Source organism: Physella acuta, unplaced genomic scaffold (genome assembly GCF_028476545.2).
Source record: "Physella acuta isolate Inbredline_101_S28 unplaced genomic scaffold, ASM2847654v3 ptg000066l, whole genome shotgun sequence".
Taxonomy (NCBI): domain Eukaryota; kingdom Metazoa; phylum Mollusca; class Gastropoda; family Physidae; genus Physella; species Physella acuta.
The window spans coordinates 58,179-82,491 of NW_026731586.1; the positions used below are offsets into that span (position 1 = coordinate 58,179).

The window sequence follows — 24,313 nt, forward strand, 5'->3', positions numbered from 1 at the left end:
AGGTAAGCAACCTTTAAATAACAAAGACAGTATTGCACCACATATAGACAAATTAGACCCAAGAAACAGCAAATTACATCCTACAAACAACAAATTACATCCTACAGACCAGATTACACACCACAAAGGCAAGTTTTATTACACATCACAAACAATAAATTACACTCGATTAAAAACCAGATTCACCCCACAAAAATCAGATATTCCAAAGAAAAACCAAATTACACCTCGTAAAGACAAAATACACCCAACAAAGTCAAGATTACACACAGACCATATTACACTCCTAAAAGGTCAGTGTACACCCTAAGAAAAACCAAATTACACCTCGTAAAGAATACATTACATCCCACAAGGACCAGATTATACCCCAATGACAGATTACACCTCACAAAGACAAGATTACACCAATTACATAAGAAAGACGAGATATACTTACAAGAAATACATGAGCAGACAGCAAGGGACAATCAGCAGCAGCAGTAAGAGATACGGCCACACGCTGAACTTACTGTGCAGCAACACTAGGCGGATGTTAGGTGAAAGAATACAATCAATTTGTTAGCTTTTTGGTGAGCTTATTTTTTTTCTTCAACAACACTACGCGGGTGTTCGGTGAAAGAACACAATCAAATTGATAGCTATTTGAGGAACTTATTTTTTTTTTTAACAACGCTACGCAGATGTTAGGTGTAAGAACAAAATCAAATTGTTAGCTATTTGAGGAACTTATTTTTTTTTATTCTACAACTTTAAGCGGATGTTCGGTGAAAGAACACAATCAAATTGTTAGCTATTTGGTGAACTTATTTTTAGCGCAATTTCCATACTGGACAATTGCGATTATTAACTCGTCATTTCTGGTGATGGATGGATGGATGGATGTGCGCAGCTTTAAGTCGTATCTCCTCCTCAACGAAGCAATATCGAGGACTAGTTCCAAAAGCAAATATGTTAAGCAAGTTCCAAGGATGATTGTGGGCCAAAAAAATTTCCCGGAATTCCTTCCTGGATTTCCCGGAAAAGCCAAAAAACCTCGGAAAAAATGCAGTTTTTGGCCCATATCTCGGCAACCAGACCATTTAGCGACTTAAAACATTTACCAATCGATTCCTGCCATAATTTAGAACAATATTGCCGAAAAAAGTTTTCAAAAATATCCTTTCGTTCGGTCACAAAAAATTAATTAAGAATTTTTAAACTGAGCATCGTGTAAGCCTAGGATGATATTTTTAATTTAAACTGAGCATCGTGTTGGTTTTTAGCGCAAAAAATATCATTTCGTTCGGTCACAAATTTTTTTTAAAAATTCTTATGGATAACATAAGGAAATTGCGCTTAAATTGTCACTAGACTTTTTATTAACTTGTTTTTTCTTCAACAGCACTACGCAGATGTTAGGTGAAAGAACACAATCAAATTGTTAGCTATTTGAGGAACTTATTTTTTTTTTATTCTACAACTTTAAACGGATGTTCGGTGAAAGAACACAATCAAATTGTTAGCCTTTTTGGTGAACTTATTTTTTTTCTTCAACACTTTGACCGTGGTCCACGGTCAAAGTTCCTTTCAGGCATCTCTTCACCCCCCCCCCCTCCCTGAAAGAAATATAATTGATGTAGAAAATGTAGACTTTTTACCAGTAACCCCCCCCCCCCTCCGCGGAAAATTTAGTCCGGGCGGATAATGGTAAAAGTATATACTTTCTATATAAATTCCAATATATTCAGCGGAGCGGGCCGTAGACGTCCCCCGGCCCCAATAGATGCCTGAAAGAAACACTGGCTAGGCCTATTTGTCGTTTAATTAAACAATAGAGTGCAATCAGGATCTCTACCTGGTCGTACCCAAGACACATGGGGCAGATGAAGTAGAGTTCATCTGTTTCAGTGACCTCGTCGTGTTAGAGGGATAGCGTGGCCAGCGGTATGGCCAGCCGCCTTAATTTTCCCATAACAAGAGTTAGGTACCCATTAGAGCTGGGAGGACTCAGGGACGTACTATGGACTTGAACCCGGATTTTAACCCGGGTTAACAGTCTAGAGCCCAACCGTCAGTCCATTAATGTTTCTTTAATTGCTTAATTAGTACATTATATTAAGCCAGCTGGACCAGGGTTTCTTTTAGACATTTTTTTCCCGGGGGGGGGGGTATGGTAAATTCCACACTTTTGTATAAAAAATGTATACACTGTTACTATTTCGTCCGGGGTGATTTGGGGGGGGGGGGGGGGGGGTCGAGACGTGCTACGAGAAGATGGGGTGGGGAATGACGGGGAGGGGGAGTCTGGAAGCAAATGAGGCAGGACGTTATCTGGAATACTTAAGAGGTTGGGGTGGGGGGAGTGGATAAGTCCGAAAGAAACTCTGAGCAGGACATCATCTGGGATACTTACGAGGTGGGCAGACCCCGGTAACTCGGTCAATACAATCCGTGCCACATTTTTCTCGACAGCTGAATCTGCAGTCTTGGCCGTAGGAAAAATCCGGGCAGGCTATTTGGAGGGTAAAGTACAGTGGAAGTTAAGACTCGATATTTTTTACGTGAAATACGCTTCATAGAAATTAAGCGTAGTATGGGTGAAGTATATTTTTTATTTCAAAACTTAAATGCAACTCATAAAATGGCTAAACTCAGAAAGAATTATAACATATAAGGAACGTGAGCAATGTGAAAGTAATTTATCGTCTGTTGCGTATTTTGTTTGGGGGGTAATGAAGTTATGGAACATTTTTAATGGGCCCAATTGTATATTATATATTATATTAGTGTGTTATAAAATCTATTAGTAAATTATATATTGCAGGTGTATATTAATTTTATTATATAAATAAATATAAATAAATGTATATATGTATATATATATATATATATATATATATATATATATATATATATATATATATATATATACATATATATATATATATATACATAACTTATTGCTGATATATATGATCTCTCACTCTCTCTCTTTATATATATATATATATATATATATATATATATATATATATATATATATATATATATATATATATATAGCTTTAGAGTAACAAGTCAACAAATGCCTTACTCTGAGTACAGGTTCCCTCTTTCAACTTAAAGCCTTCAGCGCACGTTGAGCAGTTGCCGGCCCATTTGTCGCAGTCCGTGGCACAGTTGGGGCACTTGCGGTGACAGCCTGGACCAAACGTGCCTTTCGGACATTCTGTGGACACGGTTAGGCTCAATACATTCATACCGTTTGTGGTTAGATTCAAAGTTTGTTCCAGACATTTTTGGGCTCAATACATTCATACCGTTTGTGGTTAGATTCAAAGTTTGTTCCAGACATTTTTCTACGGGGGGGAGGGGGGAGGGGGGGCTAAATACATTCATACCGTTTGTGGTTAGATTCAAAGTTTGTTCCAGACATTTTTCTACGGGGGGGGGGGGGGCTCAATACATTCATACCGTTTGTGGTTAGATTCAAAGTTTGTTCCAGACATTATTCTACGGGGGGGGGGGGGGTGGCTCAATACATTCATACCGTTTGTGGTTAGATTCAAAGTTTGTTCCAGACATTTTTCTACGGGGGGGGGGGGGGGGGGCTCAATACATTCATACCGTTTGTGGTTAGATTCAAAGTTTGTTCCAGACATTTTTCTAAGGGGGGGGGGGGGGGCTCAATACATTCATACCGTTTGTGGTTAGATTCAAAGTTTGTTTCAGACATTTTTCTACGGGGGGGGGGGGGCTCAATACATTCATACCGTTTGTGGTTAGATTCAAAGTTTGTTCCAGCAATTTTTCTACGGGGGGGGGGGGGGGGGCTCAATACATTCATACCGTTTGTGGTTAGATTCAAAGTTTGTTCCAGACATTTTTGGGCTCAATACATTCATACCGTTTGTGGTTAGATTCAAAGTATTTACAAGACTTTTTTCTGCGGGGGAGGGGGGGGGCTCAATACATTCATACCGTTTGTGGTTAGATTCAAAGTTTGTTCCAGACATTTTTTACTGGGGGGGGGGGGGGGGCTCAATACATTCATACCGTTTGTGGTTAGATTCAAAGTTTGTTCCAGACATTTTTCTACGGGGGGGGGGGGGGGTGGGGGCTCAATACATTCATACCGTTTGTGGTTAGATTCAAAGTTTGTTCCAGACATTTTTCTACGGGGGGGGGGGGGGGCTCAATACAATCATACCGTTTGTGGTTAGATTCAAAGTTTGTTCCAGACATTTTTCTACGGGAGGAGGGGGGGGGGGGGCTCAATACATTCATACCGTTTGTGGTTAGATTCAAAGTTTGTTCCAGACATTTTTCTACGGGGGGGGGGGGGGGTGGGGGCTCAATACATTCATACCGTTTGTGGTTAGATTCAAAGTTTGTTCCAGACATTTTTCTACGGGGGGGGGGGGGGCTCAATACAATCATACCGTTTGTGGTTAGATTCAAAGTTTGTTCCAGACATTTTTCTACGGGAGGAGGGGGGGGGGGGGGCTCAATACATTCATACCGTTTGTGGTTAGATTCAAAGTATTTACAAGACTTTTTCTGCGGGGGAGGGGGGGGGGGGGGCTCAATACATTCATACCCTTTGTAGTTAGAGTGTTGGTTGAAGGGTATGGTGGATTATATTAAGGGCTGCTCTATGTTTTGTTTCAATTTGGATCAGGACTAAGACTTAACTGTGGGATATGATGGTGGTATATTAATGTAGATTATAACTTTAACATAGAGGTTGGATAATAAGGGCGCGCTGGGCGAGAACTAATTATTCATAATCAATGTTTCTTCCAGACCTTTTTCTCCGGGGGTCGGGGGGGGGGGGAAGTAACTGTTCATATTGTATTTTGACATATATTATCAATACACTGATTTGTTCCTTATGATTCTGGCGTTTACCAAATTTAAAAACGAATTAACTTGGAAGTTAGAAGCATACGCATAGTCATAATTTTACGTGCATGTGTGTATGTGCAATCCAATCACACGAAATAGAAAATTAACATACAATTTATATACAAAATATATAATTCAACCAGTGTCCCCCCATCCGACCCCCTTTTCCCGAAATTTTCAAGAGCTCACCCCCCCCCACACACACACAACCATTCCATATATAAATATCTGAAAGAAACCCTTAAAGTGGGTCACCTGTGGGGCAAGTGACGTCCGTCATAAAACAATACGCCGCCAAAGACTCTTTGGAGTCACCGACACACTCCTTCCCTCCGTGCTTGGGCTTCGGATGGTCACATTGTCTGTTTGGAAAATAAAAAGTTTAGGCTTCGGATGGTCACATTGTCTGTTGGGGGGGGGGGGGGGAAGTTTAGGCTTCGGATGGTCACATTGTCTGTTGGGAAAATAAAAAGTTTAGGCTTCGGGTGGTCACATTGTTGGGAAAATAAAACGTTTAGGCTTCGGATGGTCACATTGTCTGTTGGGAAAATTAAAAGTTTAGGCTTCGGGTGGTCACATTGTCTGTTGGGAAAATTAAAAGTTTAGGCTTCGGATGGTCACATTGTCTGTTGGGAAAATAAAAAGTTTAGGCTTCGGGTGGTCACATTGTCTGTTTGGAAAATATAAAGTTTAGGCTTCGGATGGTCACATTGTCTGTTGGGAAAATAAAAAGTTTAGGCTTCGGATGGTCACATCGTCTTTTGGAAAATAAAAAGTTTAGGCTTCGGGTAGTCACATTGTCTGTTTGGAAAATATAAAGTTTAGGCTTCGGATGGTCACATTGTCTGTTGGGAAAATAAAAAGTTTAGGCTTCGGGTAGTCACATTGTCTTTTGGGAAAATAAAAAGTTTAGGCTTCGGGTAGTCACATTGTCTGTTGGGAAAATAAAAAGTTTAGGCCTCGGGTGGTCACATTGTCTGTTGGGAAAATAAAAAGTTTTTTGTTTTTTTTTTAAGTAGGAACATGTTTATTGAACTCAACTAATTGAACCAAAAAAAAACAACAAGTTGTTGAAAAATTTTATAATACAGGTTACTGGCCTTGGTCATCTGATTGTAGTTGACTTAGTCCATCGGACAAATAGTAGACCTAGGCCATTAAACAAGTAGTTGACTTTGGCCATTAGATTAAAATTTAATAAGAACGAAAAAGAAGAAGAAGAAAAAGAAGAAAGGCCATTAGACAAGTAGTTGACTTTGGCCATAAGATTAAAATTTAAGAACGAAAAAGAAGAAGAAGAAAAAGAAGAAAGGCCATTAGACAAGTCGTTGACTTTGGCCATAAGATTAAAATTTAAGAACGAAAAAGAAGAAGAAGAAAAAGAAGAAAGGCCATTAGACAAGTAGTTGACCTTGGCCATCAGACAAGTGGTTGACCTTGGCCATTACACAAGTAGTTGACCTCGGTCACTCGGTCACCGGATAAATAGTTGACGTAGGTCATCTTAGGTAACTGACCAAGGAAATCTAATAGGTAACTGATCAAGGCCATCTAACAGGTAACTGACCTAGGTCATCTTACAGGTAACTAACCTGCTTCTATAACCGAATTTATCCGAGCAGTTCAAGACACAAGCCCATTCCGTCCAGCCGCCCCAAGCCCCGTTTACTGTGGACACACAATTTCTAGTTAACCTCTCGCTATATACTAGCTATATATATATATAAACACATTTCACTTAAGTACATCCTACATTTTCTCATTAATCCCTCGTGATATACTAGAACAATATCACGTAAGTACAGCAAACCGGCAACTAAAATTTTAGTGTTTCTTGTTCATTTATGTTCCCTATTTGGTTTCGGTACGAGAACACACTTCGACGCCATTGAGTCCACCCAGCTCAAGTGGGTACCTGACTCGGGCATTATTTTTTTTTTCATTAGCCGACGCCACTGTAACTGGAGAACTTTACTCTACCTGCCGCATGGACCGCCAGTTTCGAGACCAGAGGCGTAGCGATGGGGGGGGGGGGGGGGGGCAGGGGGTACATATGTCCCCGGACGCCGACCTTAGAGGGCGCCAAAATGGGTTAGTAAAAAAAATTAAAATGGCATTTTAGCTGCATTTTTGCATTATAAATAGTTTGAGGGGGGTGGGGGTGCAAATCGAAAGTTTTGGAGGGGGTGGGGGTGCAAATCGAAAGTTTGAAGGGTGGGGGTGCAAATTGAAAATTTTCTCCCGAGGTGGAGAAAGTTTGTCCCCAGGCGCCGGGAAGGGTCGCTGCGCCTCTGTTCGAGACAGTACTTTACTTAAACTTGACGAGACTACATTTAACAAGGGATCTGTGAGTCAAGTTCAGCAACTATTTCACATCGTCACCCAGTTCTTTGGGTTTTTTTTTGTTGTTTTCAATTGAGATCTGTAAAGCTCATGATAGAAAAGTCACAAGTTAGAATCAGTGTTTCTTCCAGACTTTTTTCTCCGGGAGATACTTGCTATTTTCGGGGGGGGGGGGGCGGTCAACATTTTCCGGGGGGGGGGGGGGGGCCGGACACTGGTTAAAGTATATGTTTTCTATATGAATTCAATTTCGTTCGGGGCGGGGTGGGGGGTAGACTTTATTCGGGGGCGGAGGGGGGGGGGGGCTCCGCCCCGAAGAGATGCCTGGAAGAAACTCTAGTTAGAACCCCTTTGGCAGATGAGACAACATTACTCTAAAATAAAATAAAAATGATACTACTACGGCATCACTGGGCGTATGGGTTTCCAGTAAAGGTCACCGGCTAGAGCGCAAAAGTTCTTACATGAACCTCAGTTATGATCAATTAAATTGGTGGAAATATTTCTTTCGATTAAAAAATAGGGTGTCGGGGTGGTCGAGTCGGTAAAAACTCATGGTTTCTAAACCGAAAAGTCTCGAAGTCGACCCGTCGGGCAGATGAGGCTCTGTAGCTGGGGACAGCCACTCTTATAGGAGAGACAACTCCAAAATCAAACAACAGCTGCCTTGTAGTTTGTTCTTGGTTGGACAAAGGCTATGGAAGCGAATCCAAAAAAAAAAGCAGGCTGAAATTGTAGTCAATGGCCTCAATGGCTCCTTACCAGTTGACACGTTTACTTGATTGTGTTGAAGGGGATCCCTTCCAATATTAAAATTAAGAGCAAAGAAGAAGAAGATTAAAAAATGTGTCTACTTTTCAAATTTCTGGATTTTTTTTTTCGCCTCAGACACGTAATTTACATCGTCAGTTTGCCTTGCATGTTCGCTTTAGTATTACAGTTTTCATCATAGGATTGTGAGGACTGATACAGATTTACAATAGTAATATTTCTTTCTTACTTGTAGCCTACTTGCATTCATTCAGTGACTTACTTGGTTCGTTGGGAAGTAGGTCTTCATCCACCCGCTGGTCATGGTCGTTATCTGGGTCAAAGGTCAGAGTTATAGTTTAGGGGTACATCACCGGTTCAAAGTTCAAAGAGTTATAGAGTTTAATTTTACGTCACAAGTTCAAAGTTCAAATAGTGACAGAGTTTAGTGGTGCATCACAGGTTCAAAGTTCAAAGAGTTATAGAGTTTGATTTTACATTACGGTTTCAAAGGGGATAGTGTTACGTCACAGGTTAAAAGTTCAAATAGTGATAGAGTTAGGTGGTACATCACAGGTTCAAAGTTCATACAATCATAAATTAGTGTTAAATCATTGCTTCAAAGTTCGAATAGGTATAGAGTTTAATGTTACACCACAGGTTCAAAAGTCAGAAGTTATAGTGCTACGTCACAGGTTCGAAGATCAGGAAGAACTTTGTGTTACTTGAAAGATACAAATTTCTATGTACAGTTAAAGCCCTCTCCAATATTCATGCATTAGCCCACACAGATGTAGGGAGATCAACACCATTTTAAATGTAATGCCCCCACATAAATACAGGTAGCCCTAACCTATCACATTATAAATGCAGCGAATACCAACACACATAAACAAGTAATGAACTCCTATATATTCATGTATTGCCTCATATATACAGTTAATAATCATATCTATATTCAGGTGATGCCCTTCCGCATATGTAAGTATTACCTCATATATATGCATTTTATACCCAAAGCTATATGCAGGTAAGGCCCTTCCATATACTTAGTTAATGCCATCACCTGTGCCCAATTATTACCAATTATTACCTATGCCATCCGGTTTCTCTTCGTCGAAAAGTCGGTCGCAGTCGTTGTCAATGTTATCGCCTGGCATCATGAGATTTGGAGCAGTTGGCGTACATGGCTACAGTGAATAAGTCAATAAAAAACACCTGTTACATACATTATATATATATATATATATATATATATATACTAGGCATACTGCCTAGCTTCGCTTAGGTTTTCAAAAAAGTTGAGAAATTGAATGATTAATTAATAGGCGATTGGCTGTTATATTAAATGTCTAAATTTATACAGTGGGGTACTTTTTTAGTACCCATAAATTGATAGAATATTCGCAACTTATTACTCGCAAGGTTATTAGAACTGAAAGGGCTTTCATAAAAATTATCAATCAAATATTATATTAAATTACTTTTGCAATTAATTTTACAATTACAATACAATACAAAACTTAATTTATAACACAATATCCATTTAAAACAATGCTATACTTTATGATTTTTGTTTTTTCTTAAAAAGAGTATACAAAATATTAAAAAATTGTTACATTAAAAAGTTACCTCCCCTGCTCATAGACCAATTGACCAAATTTCGTATAATGAGAATTTCACTCGCAGTCATTTTTAGCCCTCTTCGAGGGCTTTAATGCTGACCAACAGGTTTTCCATACGGCCCATCTATCTATAGAGGTGTATGCAAAAAATTAGCCAGTTATACAAAGAGTAAGTACCCTAAAATTTGCGTAGAAATTACCCAGTTTTCCCCATAAAATACAAAGATTATATAGGGAAATACAACTGGTCAGTTTTGACCCCTTTACGAAGTTTTCCCAGATATGCCGAGTTTTTTGTGACACCCCTAGGTGTTCTTCTACCACCTCACAAAATATCAAGGGGGGTCGTCGGAGGAAAATTTTTTTCGTAATAGAGCTCATATAAAGAGAATTTCACTCGCGGTCACGTTTTAGCCCTCGTCGAGGGCTTTGAGTGTAACCGACAGTTTTCCCTAAAGGTCAAGCCATTGACCTAGGAGCATGCAAAAAATTAGCCAGATATACTGAGCTTAAGTACCCTAAAGTCTGCGTTGAAATGACCCTCTGTTTTTCCCATAAAATACAAAGATTATATAGGGAAATACAACTGGTCAGTTTTGACCGCTTTACGTAGTTTTCCCAGATATGCCGAGTTTTTTGTGACACCCCTAGGTGTTCTTCTACCACCTCACAAAATATCAAGGGGGGTCGTCGGAGGAATTTTGTTTTCGTAATAGAGCTTATATAAAGAGAATTTCACTCGCGGTCACTTTTTAGCCCTCGTCGAGGGCTTTGAGTGTAACCGACAGTTTTCCCTAAAGGTCAAGCCATTGACCTAGGAGCATGCAAAAAATTAGCCAGATATACTGAGCTTAAGTACCCTAAAGTCTGCGTTGAAATGACCCTCTGTTTTTCCCATAAAATACAAAGATTATATAGGGAAATACAACTGGTCAGTTTTGACCGCTTTACGAAGTTTTCCCAGATATGCCGAGTTTTTTGTGACACCCCTAGGTGTTCTTCTACCACCTCACAAAATATCAAGGGGGGTCGTCGGAGGAAATTTTTTTTCGTAATAGAGCTCATATAAAGAGAATTTCACTCGCGGTCTTTTATTAGCCCTCGTCGAGGGCTTTGAGTGTAACCGACAGTTTTCCCTAAAGGTCAAGCCATTGACCTAGGAGCATGCAAAAAATTAGCCAGATATACTGAGCTTAAGTACCCTAAAGTCTGCGTTGAAATGACCCTCTGTTTTTCCCATAAAATACAAAGATTATATAGGGAAATACAACTGGTCAGTTTTGACCGCTTTACGAAGTTTTCCCAGATATGCCGAGTTTTTTGTGACACCCCTAGGTGTTCTTCTACAACCTCACAAAATATCAAGGGGGGTCGTCGGAGGAAATTCTTTTTCGTAATATAGCTCATATAAAGAGAATTTCACTCGCGGTCACTTTTTAGCCCTCGTCGAGGGCTTTGAGTGTAACCGACAGTTTTCCCTAAAGGTCAAGCAATTGACCTAGGAGCATGCAAAAAATTAGCCAGATATACTGAGCTTAAGTACCCTTAAGTCTGCGTTGAAATGACCCTCTGTTTTTCCCATAAAATACAAAGATTATATAGGGAAATACGACTGGTCAGTTTTGACCCATTTCCCGATTTTTCCCGGACATGGCGAGTTTTTTGTGACACCCCAAGGTGTTCTCCTACCACCTCACAAAATTTCAAGGGGGGTCGTCGGAGGAAAAATTTTTTCGTAATATAGCCCATATAAGGCGCCGGTCAGTCGAGGTCAGTTTTGACCCCTTCTCCGTAGACTTTTCGGCCAACCGTCACCGTCCTTCGTGTTCTATCGCCCGAAGGCACCATCGTGCCAAATTTGACGCGCCTGCGGCGCCGGGAAGTGCCCTATCGGGCACTTGACCACTTTGCTTTATATATATAGACTAGGCATACTGCCTAGCTTCGCTTAGGTTTTCAAAAACATTTGATAATTTGAATAGTAATTATTAGGTGATGGATGAGGCGTGGAGTGCTTAAATGTAAACAGTAATGCTAATTTTAGAGAAGATGTTGTAGGCCTATGCTCTTTAACATAAGCTTTCAGAGAAAGTGTTCGAAAGTACGCAATTTATAACTAAGATGGAAATAGAACTACAGAGGTTCCATGAACAGTATATCTCATAATTTATATTACATTGACTTTTAAAATTAATTTTTTATTTAACTATGATACGTAGCTTAATTAATAACTTATTTTAATCTAAAACAAATGCTATACTTTATCGTTTTCTGTTTCTGTTTAAAATAGTATACAATTATTTGAAAAATAATTATTTAAAAAGGTTACCTCCCTTGGAAATTAACCGAATGACGTATCTCTCTGTTTACTTTTTTTTTAAACAAACAGTTACTATGCTTATATAAGAAAATACGATATATAAACATATTTAACGACTACAATAGCTTTTTCCGACGGGATTAAAGTTTTTTTGTTACCCTCCAGGGTCGGTCTCCGACCTCAAATAATATTAACGGGATCGATCGTCAAATTATTTATATAAATCTCATATAAGGAGAATTTCACTCGCGGTCATGTTTTAGCACTGGTCGAGGGCTTTGAGTCTGACCAACAGTTTTTCCATACGGCCTAGTCATCTATAGAAGTGTATGCAAAACATTAGCATGATGTACAGAGGTTAAGTAACGTAAAAATTGTGTTGAAATTACCCTGTTTTTTTCCATAAAATACAAAGATTATATAGGGAAATACGACTGGTCAGTTTTGACCCCTTTACGAAGTTTTCCCAGATATGCCGAGTTTTTTGTACACCCAGTGGCGTAGGCAGGGGGGGGTTAGGGGGGGTCATAACCCCCCCCATAGACCCCTCGGTATATATATAAAAAGTATGAGGGGGGGTGCAAATCGAAAGTTTGAGGGGGGTGCAATTCGAAAGTTTGAGGGGGGGGGGTGCAAATCGAAAGTTTGAGGGGGGGGGTGCAAATCGAAAGTTTGAGGGGGGGGGGGGGGGGGGTGCAAATCGAAAGTTTGTCCCCGGGTAAAAATTGGAACCCCCCCCTTGAGACGATCCTGGCTACGCCACTGGTGACACCCCAAGGCGTTTTCCTACCACCTCACAAAATTTCAAGGGGGGTCGTCGGAGGAAATTTTTTTTCGTAATAGAGCTCATATAAAGAGAATTTCACTCGCGGTCACTTTTTAGCCCTCGTCGAGGGCTTTGAGTGAAACCGACAGTTTTCCCTAAAGGTCAAGCCATTGACCTAAGAGTATGCAAAAATTTAGCCAGATATACTGAGTTTAAGTACCCTAAAGCCTGCGTTGAAATGACCCTCTGTTTTTCCAATAAAATACAAAGATTATATAGGGAAATACAACTGGTCAGTTTTGACCGCTTTACGAAGTTTTCCCAGATATGCCGAGTTTTTTGTGACACCCCAAGGCGTTCTCCTACCACCTCACAAAATATCAAGGGGGGTCGTCGGAGGAAATTTTTTTTCGTAATAGAGCTCATATAAAGAGAATTTCACTCGCGGTCACATTTTAGCCCTCGTCGAGGGCTTTGAGTGAAACCGACAGTTTTCCCTAAAGGTCAAGCCATTGACCTAAGAGTATGCAAAAATTTAGCCAGATATACTGAGTTTAAGTACCCTAAAGCCTGCGTTGAAATGACCCTCTGTTTTTCCAATAAAATACAAAGATTATATAGGGAAATACAACTGGTCAGTTTTGACCGCTTTACGAAGTTTTCCCAGATATGCCGAGTTTTTTGTGACACCCCAAGGCGTTTTCCTACCACCTCACAAAATTTCAAGGGGGGTCGTCGGAGGAAATTTTTTTTCGTAATAGAGCTCATATAAAGAGAATTTCACTCGCGGTCACTTTTTAGCCCTCGTCGAGGGCTTTGAGTGAAACCGACAGTTTTCCCTAAAGGTCAAGCCATTGACCTAAGAGTATGCAAAAATTTAGCCAGATATACTGAGTTTAAGTACCCTAAAGCCTGCGTTGAAATGACCCTCTGTTTTTCCAATAAAATACAAAGATTATATAGGGAAATACAACTGGTCAGTTTTGACCGCTTTACGAAGTTTTCCCAGATATGCCGAGTTTTTTGTGACACCCCAAGGCGTTTTCCTACCACCTCACAAAATTTCAAGGGGGGTCGTCGGAGGAAATTTTTTTTCGTAATAGAGCTCATATAAAGAGAATTTCACTCGCGGTCACTTTTTAGCCCTCGTCGAGGGCTTTGAGTGAAACCGACAGTTTTCCCTAAAGGTCAAGCCATTGACCTAAGAGTATGCAAAAATTTAGCCAGATATACTGAGTTTAAGTACCCTAAAGCCTGCGTTGAAATGACCCTCTGTTTTTCCAATAAAATACAAAGATTATATAGGGAAATACAACTGGTCAGTTTTGACCGCTTTACGAAGTTTTCCCAGATATGCCGAGTTTTTTGTGACACCCCAAGGCGTTCTCCTACCACCTCACAAAATATCAAGGGGGGTCGTCGGAGGAAATTTTTTTTCGTAATAGAGCTCATATAAAGAGAATTTCACTCGCGGTCACATTTTAGCCCTCGTCGAGGGCTTTGAGTGAAACCGACAGTTTTCCCTAAAGGTCAAGCCATTGACCTAAGAGTATGCAAAAATTTAGCCAGATATACTGAGTTTAAGTACCCTAAAGCCTGCGTTGAAATGACCCTCTGTTTTTCCAATAAAATACAAAGATTATATAGGGAAATACAACTGGTCAGTTTTGACCGCTTTACGAAGTTTTCCCAGATATGCCGAGTTTTTTGTGACACCCCAAGGCGTTTTCCTACCACCTCACAAAATTTCAAGGGGGGTCGTCGGAGGAAATTTTTTTTCGTAATAGAGCTCATATAAAGAGAATTTCACTCGCGGTCACTTTTTAGCCCTCGTCGAGGGCTTTGAGTGAAACCGACAGTTTTCCCTAAAGGTCAAGCCATTGACCTAAGAGTATGCAAAAATTTAGCCAGATATACTGAGTTTAAGTACCCTAAAGCCTGCGTTGAAATGACCCTCTGTTTTTCCAATAAAATACAAAGATTATATAGGGAAATACAACTGGTCAGTTTTGACCGCTTTACGAAGTTTTCCCAGATATGCCGAGTTTTTTGTGACACCCCAAGGCGTTCTCCTACCACCTCACAAAATATCAAGGGGGGTCGTCGGAGGAAATTTTTTTTCGTAATAGAGCTCATATAAAGAGAATTTCACTCGCGGTCACATTTTAGCCCTCGTCGAGGGCTTTGAGTGAAACCGACAGTTTTCCCTAAAGGTCAAGCCATTGACCTAAGAGTATGCAAAAATTTAGCCAGATATACTGAGTTTAAGTATCCTAAAGCCTGCGTTGAAATGACCCTCTGTTTTTCCAATAAAATACAAAGATTATATAGGGAAATACAACTGGTCAGTTTTGACCGCTTTACGAAGTTTTCCCAGATATGCCGAGTTTTTTGTGACACCCCAAGGCGTTTTCCTACCACCTCACAAAATTTCAAGGGGGGTCGTCGGAGGAAATTTTTTTTCGTAATAGAGCTCATATAAAGAGAATTTCACTCGCGGTCACTTTTTAGCCCTCGTCGAGGGCTTTGAGTGAAACCGACAGTTTTCCCTAAAGGTCAAGCCATTGACCTAAGAGTATGCAAAAATTTAGCCAGATATACTGAGTTTAAGTACCCTAAAGCCTGCGTTGAAATGACCCTCTGTTTTTCCAATAAAATACAAAGATTATATAGGGAAATACAACTGGTCAGTTTTGACCGCTTTACGAAGTTTTCCCAGATATGCCGAGTTTTTTGTGACACCCCAAGGCGTTCTCCTACCACCTCACAAAATATCAAGGGGGGTCGTCGGAGGAAATTTTTTTTCGTAATAGAGCTCATATAAAGAGAATTTCACTCGCGGTCACATTTTAGCCCTTGTCGAGGGCTTTGAGTGAAACCGACAGTTTTCCCTAAAGGTCAAGCCATTGACCTAAGAGTATGCAAAAATTTAGCCAGATATACTGAGTTTAAGTACCCTAAAGCCTGCGTTGAAATGACCCTCTGTTTTTCCAATAAAATACAAAGATTATATAGGGAAATACAACTGGTCAGTTTTGACCGCTTTACGAAGTTTTCCCAGATATGCCGAGTTTTTTGTGACACCCCAAGGCGTTTTCCTACCACCTCACAAAATTTCAAGGGGGGTCGTCGGAGGAAATTTTTTTTCGTAATAGAGCTCATATAAAGAGAATTTCACTCGCGGTCACATTTTAGCCCTCGTCGAGGGCTTTGAGTGAAACCGACAGTTTTCCGTAAAGGTCAAGCCATTGACCTAAGAGTATGCAAAAATTTAGCCAGATATACTGAGTTTAAGTACCCTAAAGCCTGCGTTGAAATGACCCTCTGTTTTTCCAATAAAATACAAAGATTATATAGGGAAATACAACTGGTCAGTTTTGACCGCTTTACGAAGTTTTCCCAGATATGCCGAGTTTTTTGTGACACCCCAAGGCGTTTTCCTACCACCTCACAAAATTTCAAGGGGGGTCGTCGGAGGAAATTTTTTTTCGTAATAGAGCTCATATAAAGAGAATTTCACTCGCGGTCACTTTTTAGCCCTCGTCGAGGGCTTTGAGTGAAACCGACAGTTTTCCCTAAAGGTCAAGCCATTGACCTAAGAGTATGCAAAAATTTAGCCAGATATACTGAGTTTAAGTACCCTAAAGCCTGCGTTGAAATGACCCTCTGTTTTTCCAATAAAATACAAAGATTATATAGGGAAATACAACTGGTCAGTTTTGACCGCTTTACGAAGTTTTCCCAGATATGCCGAGTTTTTTGTGACACCCCAAGGCGTTCTCCTACCACCTCACAAAATATCAAGGGGGGTCGTCGGAGGAAATTTTTTTTCGTAATAGAGCTCATATAAAGAGAATTTCACTCGCGGTCACATTTTAGCCCTCGTCGAGGGCTTTGAGTGAAACCGACAGTTTTCCCTAAAGGTCAAGCCATTGACCTAAGAGTATGCAAAAATTTAGCCAGATATACTGAGTTTAAGTACCCTAAAGCCTGCGTTGAAATGACCCTCTGTTTTTCCAATAAAATACAAAGATTATATAGGGAAATACAACTGGTCAGTTTTGACCGCTTTACGAAGTTTTCCCAGATATGCCGAGTTTTTTGTGACACCCCAAGGCGTTTTCCTACCACCTCACAAAATTTCAAGGGGGGTCGTCGGAGGAAATTTTTTTTCGTAATAGAGCTCATATAAAGAGAATTTCACTCGCGGTCACTTTTTAGCCCTCGTCGAGGGCTTTGAGTGAAACCGACAGTTTTCCCTAAAGGTCAAGCCATTGACCTAAGAGTATGCAAAAATTTAGCCAGATATACTGAGTTTAAGTACCCTAAAGCCTGCGTTGAAATGACCCTCTGTTTTTCCAATAAAATACAAAGATTATATAGGGAAATACAACTGGTCAGTTTTGACCGCTTTACGAAGTTTTCCCAGATATGCCGAGTTTTTTGTGACACCCCAAGGCGTTCTCCTACCACCTCACAAAATATCAAGGGGGGTCGTCGGAGGAAATTTTTTTTCGTAATAGAGCTCATATAAAGAGAATTTCACTCGCGGTCACATTTTAGCCCTCGTCGAGGGCTTTGAGTAAAACCGACAGTTTTCCCTAAAGGTCAAGCCATTGACCTAAGAGTATGCAAAAATTTAGCCAGATATACTGAGTTTAAGTACCCTAAAGCCTGCGTTGAAATGACCCTCTGTTTTTCCAATAAAATACAAAGATTATATAGGGAAATACAACTGGTCAGTTTTGACCGCTTTACGAAGTTTTCCCAGATATGCCGAGTTTTTTGTGACACCCCAAGGCGTTTTCCTACCACCTCACAAAATTTCAAGGGGGGTCGTCGGAGGAATTTTGTTTTCGTAATAGAGCTTATATAAAGAGAATTTCACTCGCGGTCACTTTTTAGCCCTCGTCGAGGGCTTTGAGTGTAACCGACAGTTTTCCCTAAAGGTCAAGCCATTGACCTAGGAGCATGCAAAAAATTAGCCAGATATACTGAGCTTAAGTACCCTAAAGTCTGCGTTGAAATGACCCTCTGTTTTTCCCATAAAATACAAAGATTATATAGGGAAATACAACTGGTCAGTTTTGACCCCTTTACGAAGTTTTCCCAGATATGCCGAGTTTTTTGTGACACCCCTAGGTGTTCTTCTACCACCTCACAAAATATCAAGGGGGGTCGTCGGAGGAAAATTTTTTTCGTAATAGAGCTCATATAAAGAGAATTTCACTCGCGGTCACGTTTTAGCCCTCGTCGAGGGCTTTGAGTGTAACCGACAGTTTTCCCTAAAGGTCAAGCCATTGACCTAGGAGCATGCAAAAAATTAGCCAGATATACTGAGCTTAAGTACCCTAAAGTCTGCGTTGAAATGACCCTCTGTTTTTCCCATAAAATACAAAGATTATATAGGGAAATACAACTGGTCAGTTTTGACCGCTTTACGTAGTTTTCCCAGATATGCCGAGTTTTTTGTGACACCCCTAGGTGTTCTTCTACCACCTCACAAAAAATTAAGGGGGGTCGTCGGAGGAATTTTGTTTTCGTAATAGAGCTTATATAAAGAGAATTTCACTCGCGGTCACTTTTTAGCCCTCGTCGAGGGCTTTGAGTGTAACCGACAGTTTTCCCTAAAGGTCAAGCCATTGACCTAGGAGCATGCAAAAAATTAGCCAGATATACTGAGCTTAAGTACCCTAAAGTCTGCGTTGAAATGACCCTCTGTTTTTCCCATAAAATACAAAGATTATATAGGGAAATACAACTGGTCAGTTTTGACCGCTTTACGAAGTTTTCCCAGATATGCCGAGTTTTTTGTGACACCCCTAGGTGTTCTTCTACCACCTCACAAAATATCAAGGGGGGTCGTCGGAGGAAATTTTTTTTCGTAATAGAGCTCATATAAAGAGAATTTCACTCGCGGTCTTTTATTAGCCCTCGTCGAGGGCTTTGAGTGTAACCGACAGTTTTCCCTAAAGGTCAAGCCATTGACCTAGGAGCATGCAAAAAATTAGCCAGATATACTGAGCTTAAGTACCCTAAAGTCTGCGTTGAAATGACCCTCTGTTTTTCCCATAAAATACAAAGATTATATAGGGAAATACAACTGGTCAGTTTTGACCGCTTTACGAAGTTTTCCCAGATATGCCGAGTTTTTTGTGACACCCCTAGGTGTTCTTCTACAACCTCACAAAATATCAAGGGGGGTCGTCGGAGGAAATTCTTTTTCGTAATATAGCTCATATAAAGAGAATTTCACTCGCGGTCACTTTTTAGCCCTCGTCGAGGGCTTTGAGTGTAACCGACAGTTTTCCCTAAAGGTCAAGCAATTGACCTAGGAGCATGCAAAAAATTAGCCAGATATACTGAGCTTAAGTACCCTTAAGTCTGCGTTGAAATGACCCTCTGTTTTTCCCATAAAATACAAAGATTATATAGGGAAATACGACTGGTCAGTTTTGACCCGTTTCCCGATTTTTCCCGGACATGGCGAGTTTTTTGTGACACCCCAAGGTGTTCTCCTACCACCTCACAAAATTTCAAGGGGGGTCGTCGGAGGAAAATTTTTTTCGTAATATAGCCCATATAAGGCGCCGGTCAGTCGAGGTCAGTTTTGACCCCTTCTCCGTAGACTTTTCGGCCAACCGTCACCGTCCTTCGTGTTCTATCGCCCGAAGGCACCATCGTGCCAAATTTGACGCGCCTGCGGCGCCGGGAAGTGCCCTATCGGGCACTTGACCACTTTGCTTTATATATATAGACTAGGCATACTGCCTAGCTTCGCTTAGGTTTTCAAAAACATTTGATAATTTGAATAGTAATTATTAGGTGATGGATGAGGCGTGGAGTGCTTAAATGTAAACAGTAATGCTAATTTTAGAGAAGATGTTGTAGGCCTATGCTCTTTAACATAAGCTTTCAGAGAAAGTGTTCGAAAGTACGCAATTTATAACTAAGATGGAAATAGAACTACAGAGGTTCCATGAACAGTATATCTCATAATTTATATTACATTGACTTTTAAAATTAATTTTTTATTTAACTATGATACGTAGCTTAATTAATAACTTATTTTAATCTAAAACAAATGCTATACTTTATCGTTTTCTGTTTCTGTTTAAAATAGTATACAATTATTTGAAAAATAATTATTTAAAAAGGTTACCTCCCTTGGAAATTAACCGAATGACGTATCTCTCTGTTTACTTTTTTTTTAAACAAACAGTTACTATGCTTATATAAGAAAATACGATATATAAACATATTTAACGACTACAATAGCTTTTTCCGACGGGATTAAAGTTTTTTTGTTACCCTCCAGGGTCGGTCTCCGACCTCAAATAATATTAACGGGATCGATCGTCAAATTATTTATATAAATCTCATATAAGGAGAATTTCACTCGCGGTCATGTTTTAGCACTGGTCGAGGGCTTTGAGTCTGACCAACAGTTTTTCCATACGGCCTAGTCATCTATAGAAGTGTATGCAAAACATTAGCATGATGTACAGAGGTTAAGTAACGTAAAAATTGTGTTGAAATTACCCTGTTTTTTTCCATAAAATACAAAGATTATATAGGGAAATACGACTGGTCAGTTTTGACCCCTTTACGAAGTTTTCCCAGATATGCCGAGTTTTTTGTGACACCCAGTGGCGTAGGCAGGGGGGGGTTAGGGGGGGTCATAACCCCCCCCCATAGACCCCTCGGTATATATATAAAAAGTATGAGGGGGGGTGCAAATCGAAAGTTTGAGGGGGGTGCAATTCGAAAGTTTGAGGGGGGGGGGTGCAAATCGAAAGTTTGAGGGGGGGGTGCAAATCGAAAGTTTGAGGGGGGGGGGTGCAAATCGAAAGTTTGTCCCCGGGTAAAAATTGGAACCCCCCCCTTGAGACGATCCTGGCTACGCCACTGGTGACACCCCAAGGCGTTTTCCTACCACCTCACAAAATTTCAAGGGGGGTCGTCGGAGGAAATTTTTTTTCGTAATAGAGCTCATATAAAGAGAATTTCACTCGCGGTCACTTTTTAGCCCTCGTCGAGGGCTTTGAGTGAAACCGACAGTTTTCCCTAAAGGTCAAGCCATTGACCTAAGAGTATGCAAAAATTTAGCCAGATATACTGAGTTTAAGTACCCTAAAGCCTGCGTTGAAATGACCCTCTGTTTTTCCAATAAAATACAAAGATTATATAGGGAAATACAACTGGTCAGTTTTGACCGCTTTACGAAGTTTTCCCAGATATGCCGAGTTTTTTGTGACACCCCAAGGCGTTCTCCTACCACCTCACAAAATATCAAGGGGGGTCGTCGGAGGAAATTTTTTTTCGTAATAGAGCTCATATAAAGAGAATTTCACTCGCGGTCACATTTTAGCCCTCGTCGAGGGCTTTGAGTGAAACCGACAGTTTTCCCTAAAGGTCAAGCCATTGACCTAAGAGTATGCAAAAATTTAGCCAGATATACTGAGTTTAAGTACCCTAAAGCCTGCGTTGAAATGACCCTCTGTTTTTCCAATAAAATACAAAGATTATATAGGGAAATACAACTGGTCAGTTTTGACCGCTTTACGAAGTTTTCCCAGATATGCCGAGTTTTTTGTGACACCCCAAGGCGTTTTCCTACCACCTCACAAAATTTCAAGGGGGGTCGTCGGAGGAAATTTTTTTTCGTAATAGAGCTCATATAAAGAGAATTTCACTCGCGGTCACTTTTTAGCCCTCGTCGAGGGCTTTGAGTGAAACCGACAGTTTTCCCTAAAGGTCAAGCCATTGACCTAAGAGTATGCAAAAATTTAGCCAGATATACTGAGTTTAAGTACCCTAAAGCCTGCGTTGAAATGACCCTCTGTTTTTCCAATAAAATACAAAGATTATATAGGGAAATACAACTGGTCAGTTTTGACCGCTTTACGAAGTTTTCCCAGATATGCCGAGTTTTTTGTGACACCCCAAGGCGTTCTCCTACCACCTCACAAAATATCAAGGGGGGTCGTCGGAGGAAATTTTTTTTCGTAATAGAGCTCATATAAAGAGAATTTCACTCGCGGTCACATTTTAGCCCTCGTCGAGGGCTTTGAGTGAAACCGACAGTTTTCCCTAAAGGTCAAGCCATTGACCTAAGAGTATGCAAAAATTTAGCCAGATATACTGAGTTTAAGTACCCTAAAGCCTGCGTTGAAATGACCCTCTGTTTTTCCAATAAAATACAAAGATTATATAGGGAAATACAACTGGTCAGTTTTGACCGCTTTACGAAGTTTTCCCAGATATGCCGAGTTTTTTGTGACACCCCAAGGCGTTTTCCTACCACCTCACAAAATTTCAAGGGGGGTCGTCGGAGGAAATTTTTTTTCGTAATAGAGCTCATATAAAGAGAATTTCACTCGCGGTCACTTTTTAGCCCTCGTCGAGGGCTTTGAGTGAAACCGACAGTTTTCCCTAAAGGTCAAGCCATTGACCTAAGAGTATGCAAAAATTTAGCCAGATATACTGAGTTTAAGTACCCTAAAGCCTGCGTTGAAATGACCCTCTGTTTTTCCAATAAAATACAAAGATTATATAGGGAAATACAACTGGTCAGTTTTGACCGCTTTACGAAGTTTTCCCAGATATGCCGAGTTTTTTGTGACACCCCAAGGCGTTCTCCTACCACCTCACAAAATATCAAGGGGGGTCGTCGGAGGAAATTTTTTTTCGTAATAGAGCTCATATAAAGAGAATTTCACTCGCGGTCACATTTTAGCCCTCGTCGAGGGCTTTGAGTGAAACCGACAGTTTTCCCTAAAGGTCAAGCCATTGACCTAAGAGTATGCAAAAATTTAGCCAGATATACTGAGTTTAAGTACCCTAAAGCCTGCGTTGAAATGACCCTCTGTTTTTCCAATAAAATACAAAGATTATATAGGGAAATACAACTGGTCAGTTTTGACCGCTTTACGAAGTTTTCCCAGATATGCCGAGTTTTTTGTGACACCCCAAGGCGTTTTCCTACCACCTCACAAAATTTCAAGGGGGGTCGTCGGAGGAAATTTTTTTTCGTAATAGAGCTCATATAAAGAGAATTTCACTCGCGGTCACTTTTTAGCCCTCGTCGAGGGCTTTGAGTGAAACCGACAGTTTTCCCTAAAGGTCAAGCCATTGACCTAAGAGTATGCAAAAATTTAGCCAGATATACTGAGTTTAACCCCTTAACGCCGACAGTCGCGTTTTCGCGACATACCGATTTAGCGCATAGCATTTGCGCATATATACATTTATCCTACTGCTGTCGGTCGTTGTGTATTGGGTACATCCAGACGGTTGTATTGGTACCAGCGGTCACGTTGTCAAGTCGAAATTTATGACGTCACACTCTCTTGACTCACGCGCATCGTAATTTTTTTGACTTCGTGAATTCAGCCTACTTACATTGATTATTATTACTAAATGGGTGACCCGCTTCTGCTACAAAAAATACTAATAGCTTTATTATTCATTCTTTTATGTATATAAACAATATAAATCACATATGAGAATAATTTTGGAAGTTATCTGCTAATTACGGTTTGTCGCGTTTTCGCGACATCCGGCATTTAGACATAAAATGGAACTTGGGTGCCAAGTAGGTATAACGAAATACGATGCATCGCCAAGCTGTCATTCATTCAAGTATGATTATAAATAAGTAAAGTATTTACAATATGGTATTCGCCTATATATAAAACTGCACTTTAGAACGTTACGGACCATGTGGTAGGTGAAGTAGAGTTCACCTGTTTCATTGATATTAGCATATGGAGAGAGAGTGATGCTTGAATAATGTGATCATGTTGCTGGGTACAATATAACGAATTTAGCTTTGAAATAGTGTTGTATAATATTAGGAGAACATAAAAAACAAAATAGACAACAGGAAGTGAGGTGGTGGACCACTATCCTGGATACCACCAAATAAAGGTCTTCACAGTGACCTTGACAATTATTACATTGAGCACAGACCTACACCCCGTAATAAATACAGTAAGGTTGAGTGCTGACACACATACCCTTTGCAGTGCTATTGAATAACCACATTAGTGGCATTATACTGGCATTTAGTACCTACAGCAGTGTTATTGAGTACCCACATCTTCAGCACTGAGTACCAACATCAGTGACACTGAGCAACCACAGTTTGAGCACTAAGCACTCACAGCAGTGCTACTGAGTACCCACTGCTAAGGATGAGTACCTATATCAACGTTATCGATAACCAACAGCTCCAGCGCTGAGTACCCACAGCAGTGACACCAAGAACCGACTGCAGTAACACTGAGTACCCACAGCTTCAAGAGTGAGTACCCACAGCTTCAGCACTAAGTACACATGGCTTCAACACTCAGTACCCACTGCTTCAGCACTGAGTACCCATAGCAGTGGCAATATGTAGCTACAGCACTGTGTTTGGTAATCAATATCAGAATCAGTTGAGAACAATAGCCGTAGCACGAATTGGAAACATAGGGTACCATCAACAATAGCAGTGAGTACCCACGCCGGTGGCACTGAGTACCCACAGCAGTGACAATAAGTACCCACAGCAGCTGCATTGAGCATGGACGAATATACAATGGCTGAACACTGTCATTTAGGACATTATTTGTT

At 40.4% G+C, this 24,313-nt stretch overlaps 1 protein-coding gene across 1 annotated transcript in view; it reads right to left on the reverse strand.

The window, feature by feature from the left end:
- Nucleotides 1-3,047: 3,047 nt before the first annotated feature.
- LOC131951630 (uncharacterized) overlaps nucleotides 3,048-24,313 on the reverse strand; it is a 44,677-nt gene continuing 23,411 nt past the window's right edge. Inside the window, exons 13-17 of the mRNA XM_059313973.1 lie at nucleotides 9,077-9,173; nucleotides 8,267-8,317; nucleotides 6,483-6,558; nucleotides 5,146-5,252; nucleotides 3,048-3,211 (exon numbers count right to left, since the gene is read on the reverse strand). Of these exons, the coding sequence (XP_059169956.1) occupies nucleotides 3,048-3,211; nucleotides 5,146-5,252; nucleotides 6,483-6,558; nucleotides 8,267-8,317; nucleotides 9,077-9,173 (495 nt within the window). The remainder of the gene's footprint in view (nucleotides 3,212-5,145; nucleotides 5,253-6,482; nucleotides 6,559-8,266; nucleotides 8,318-9,076; nucleotides 9,174-24,313) is intronic.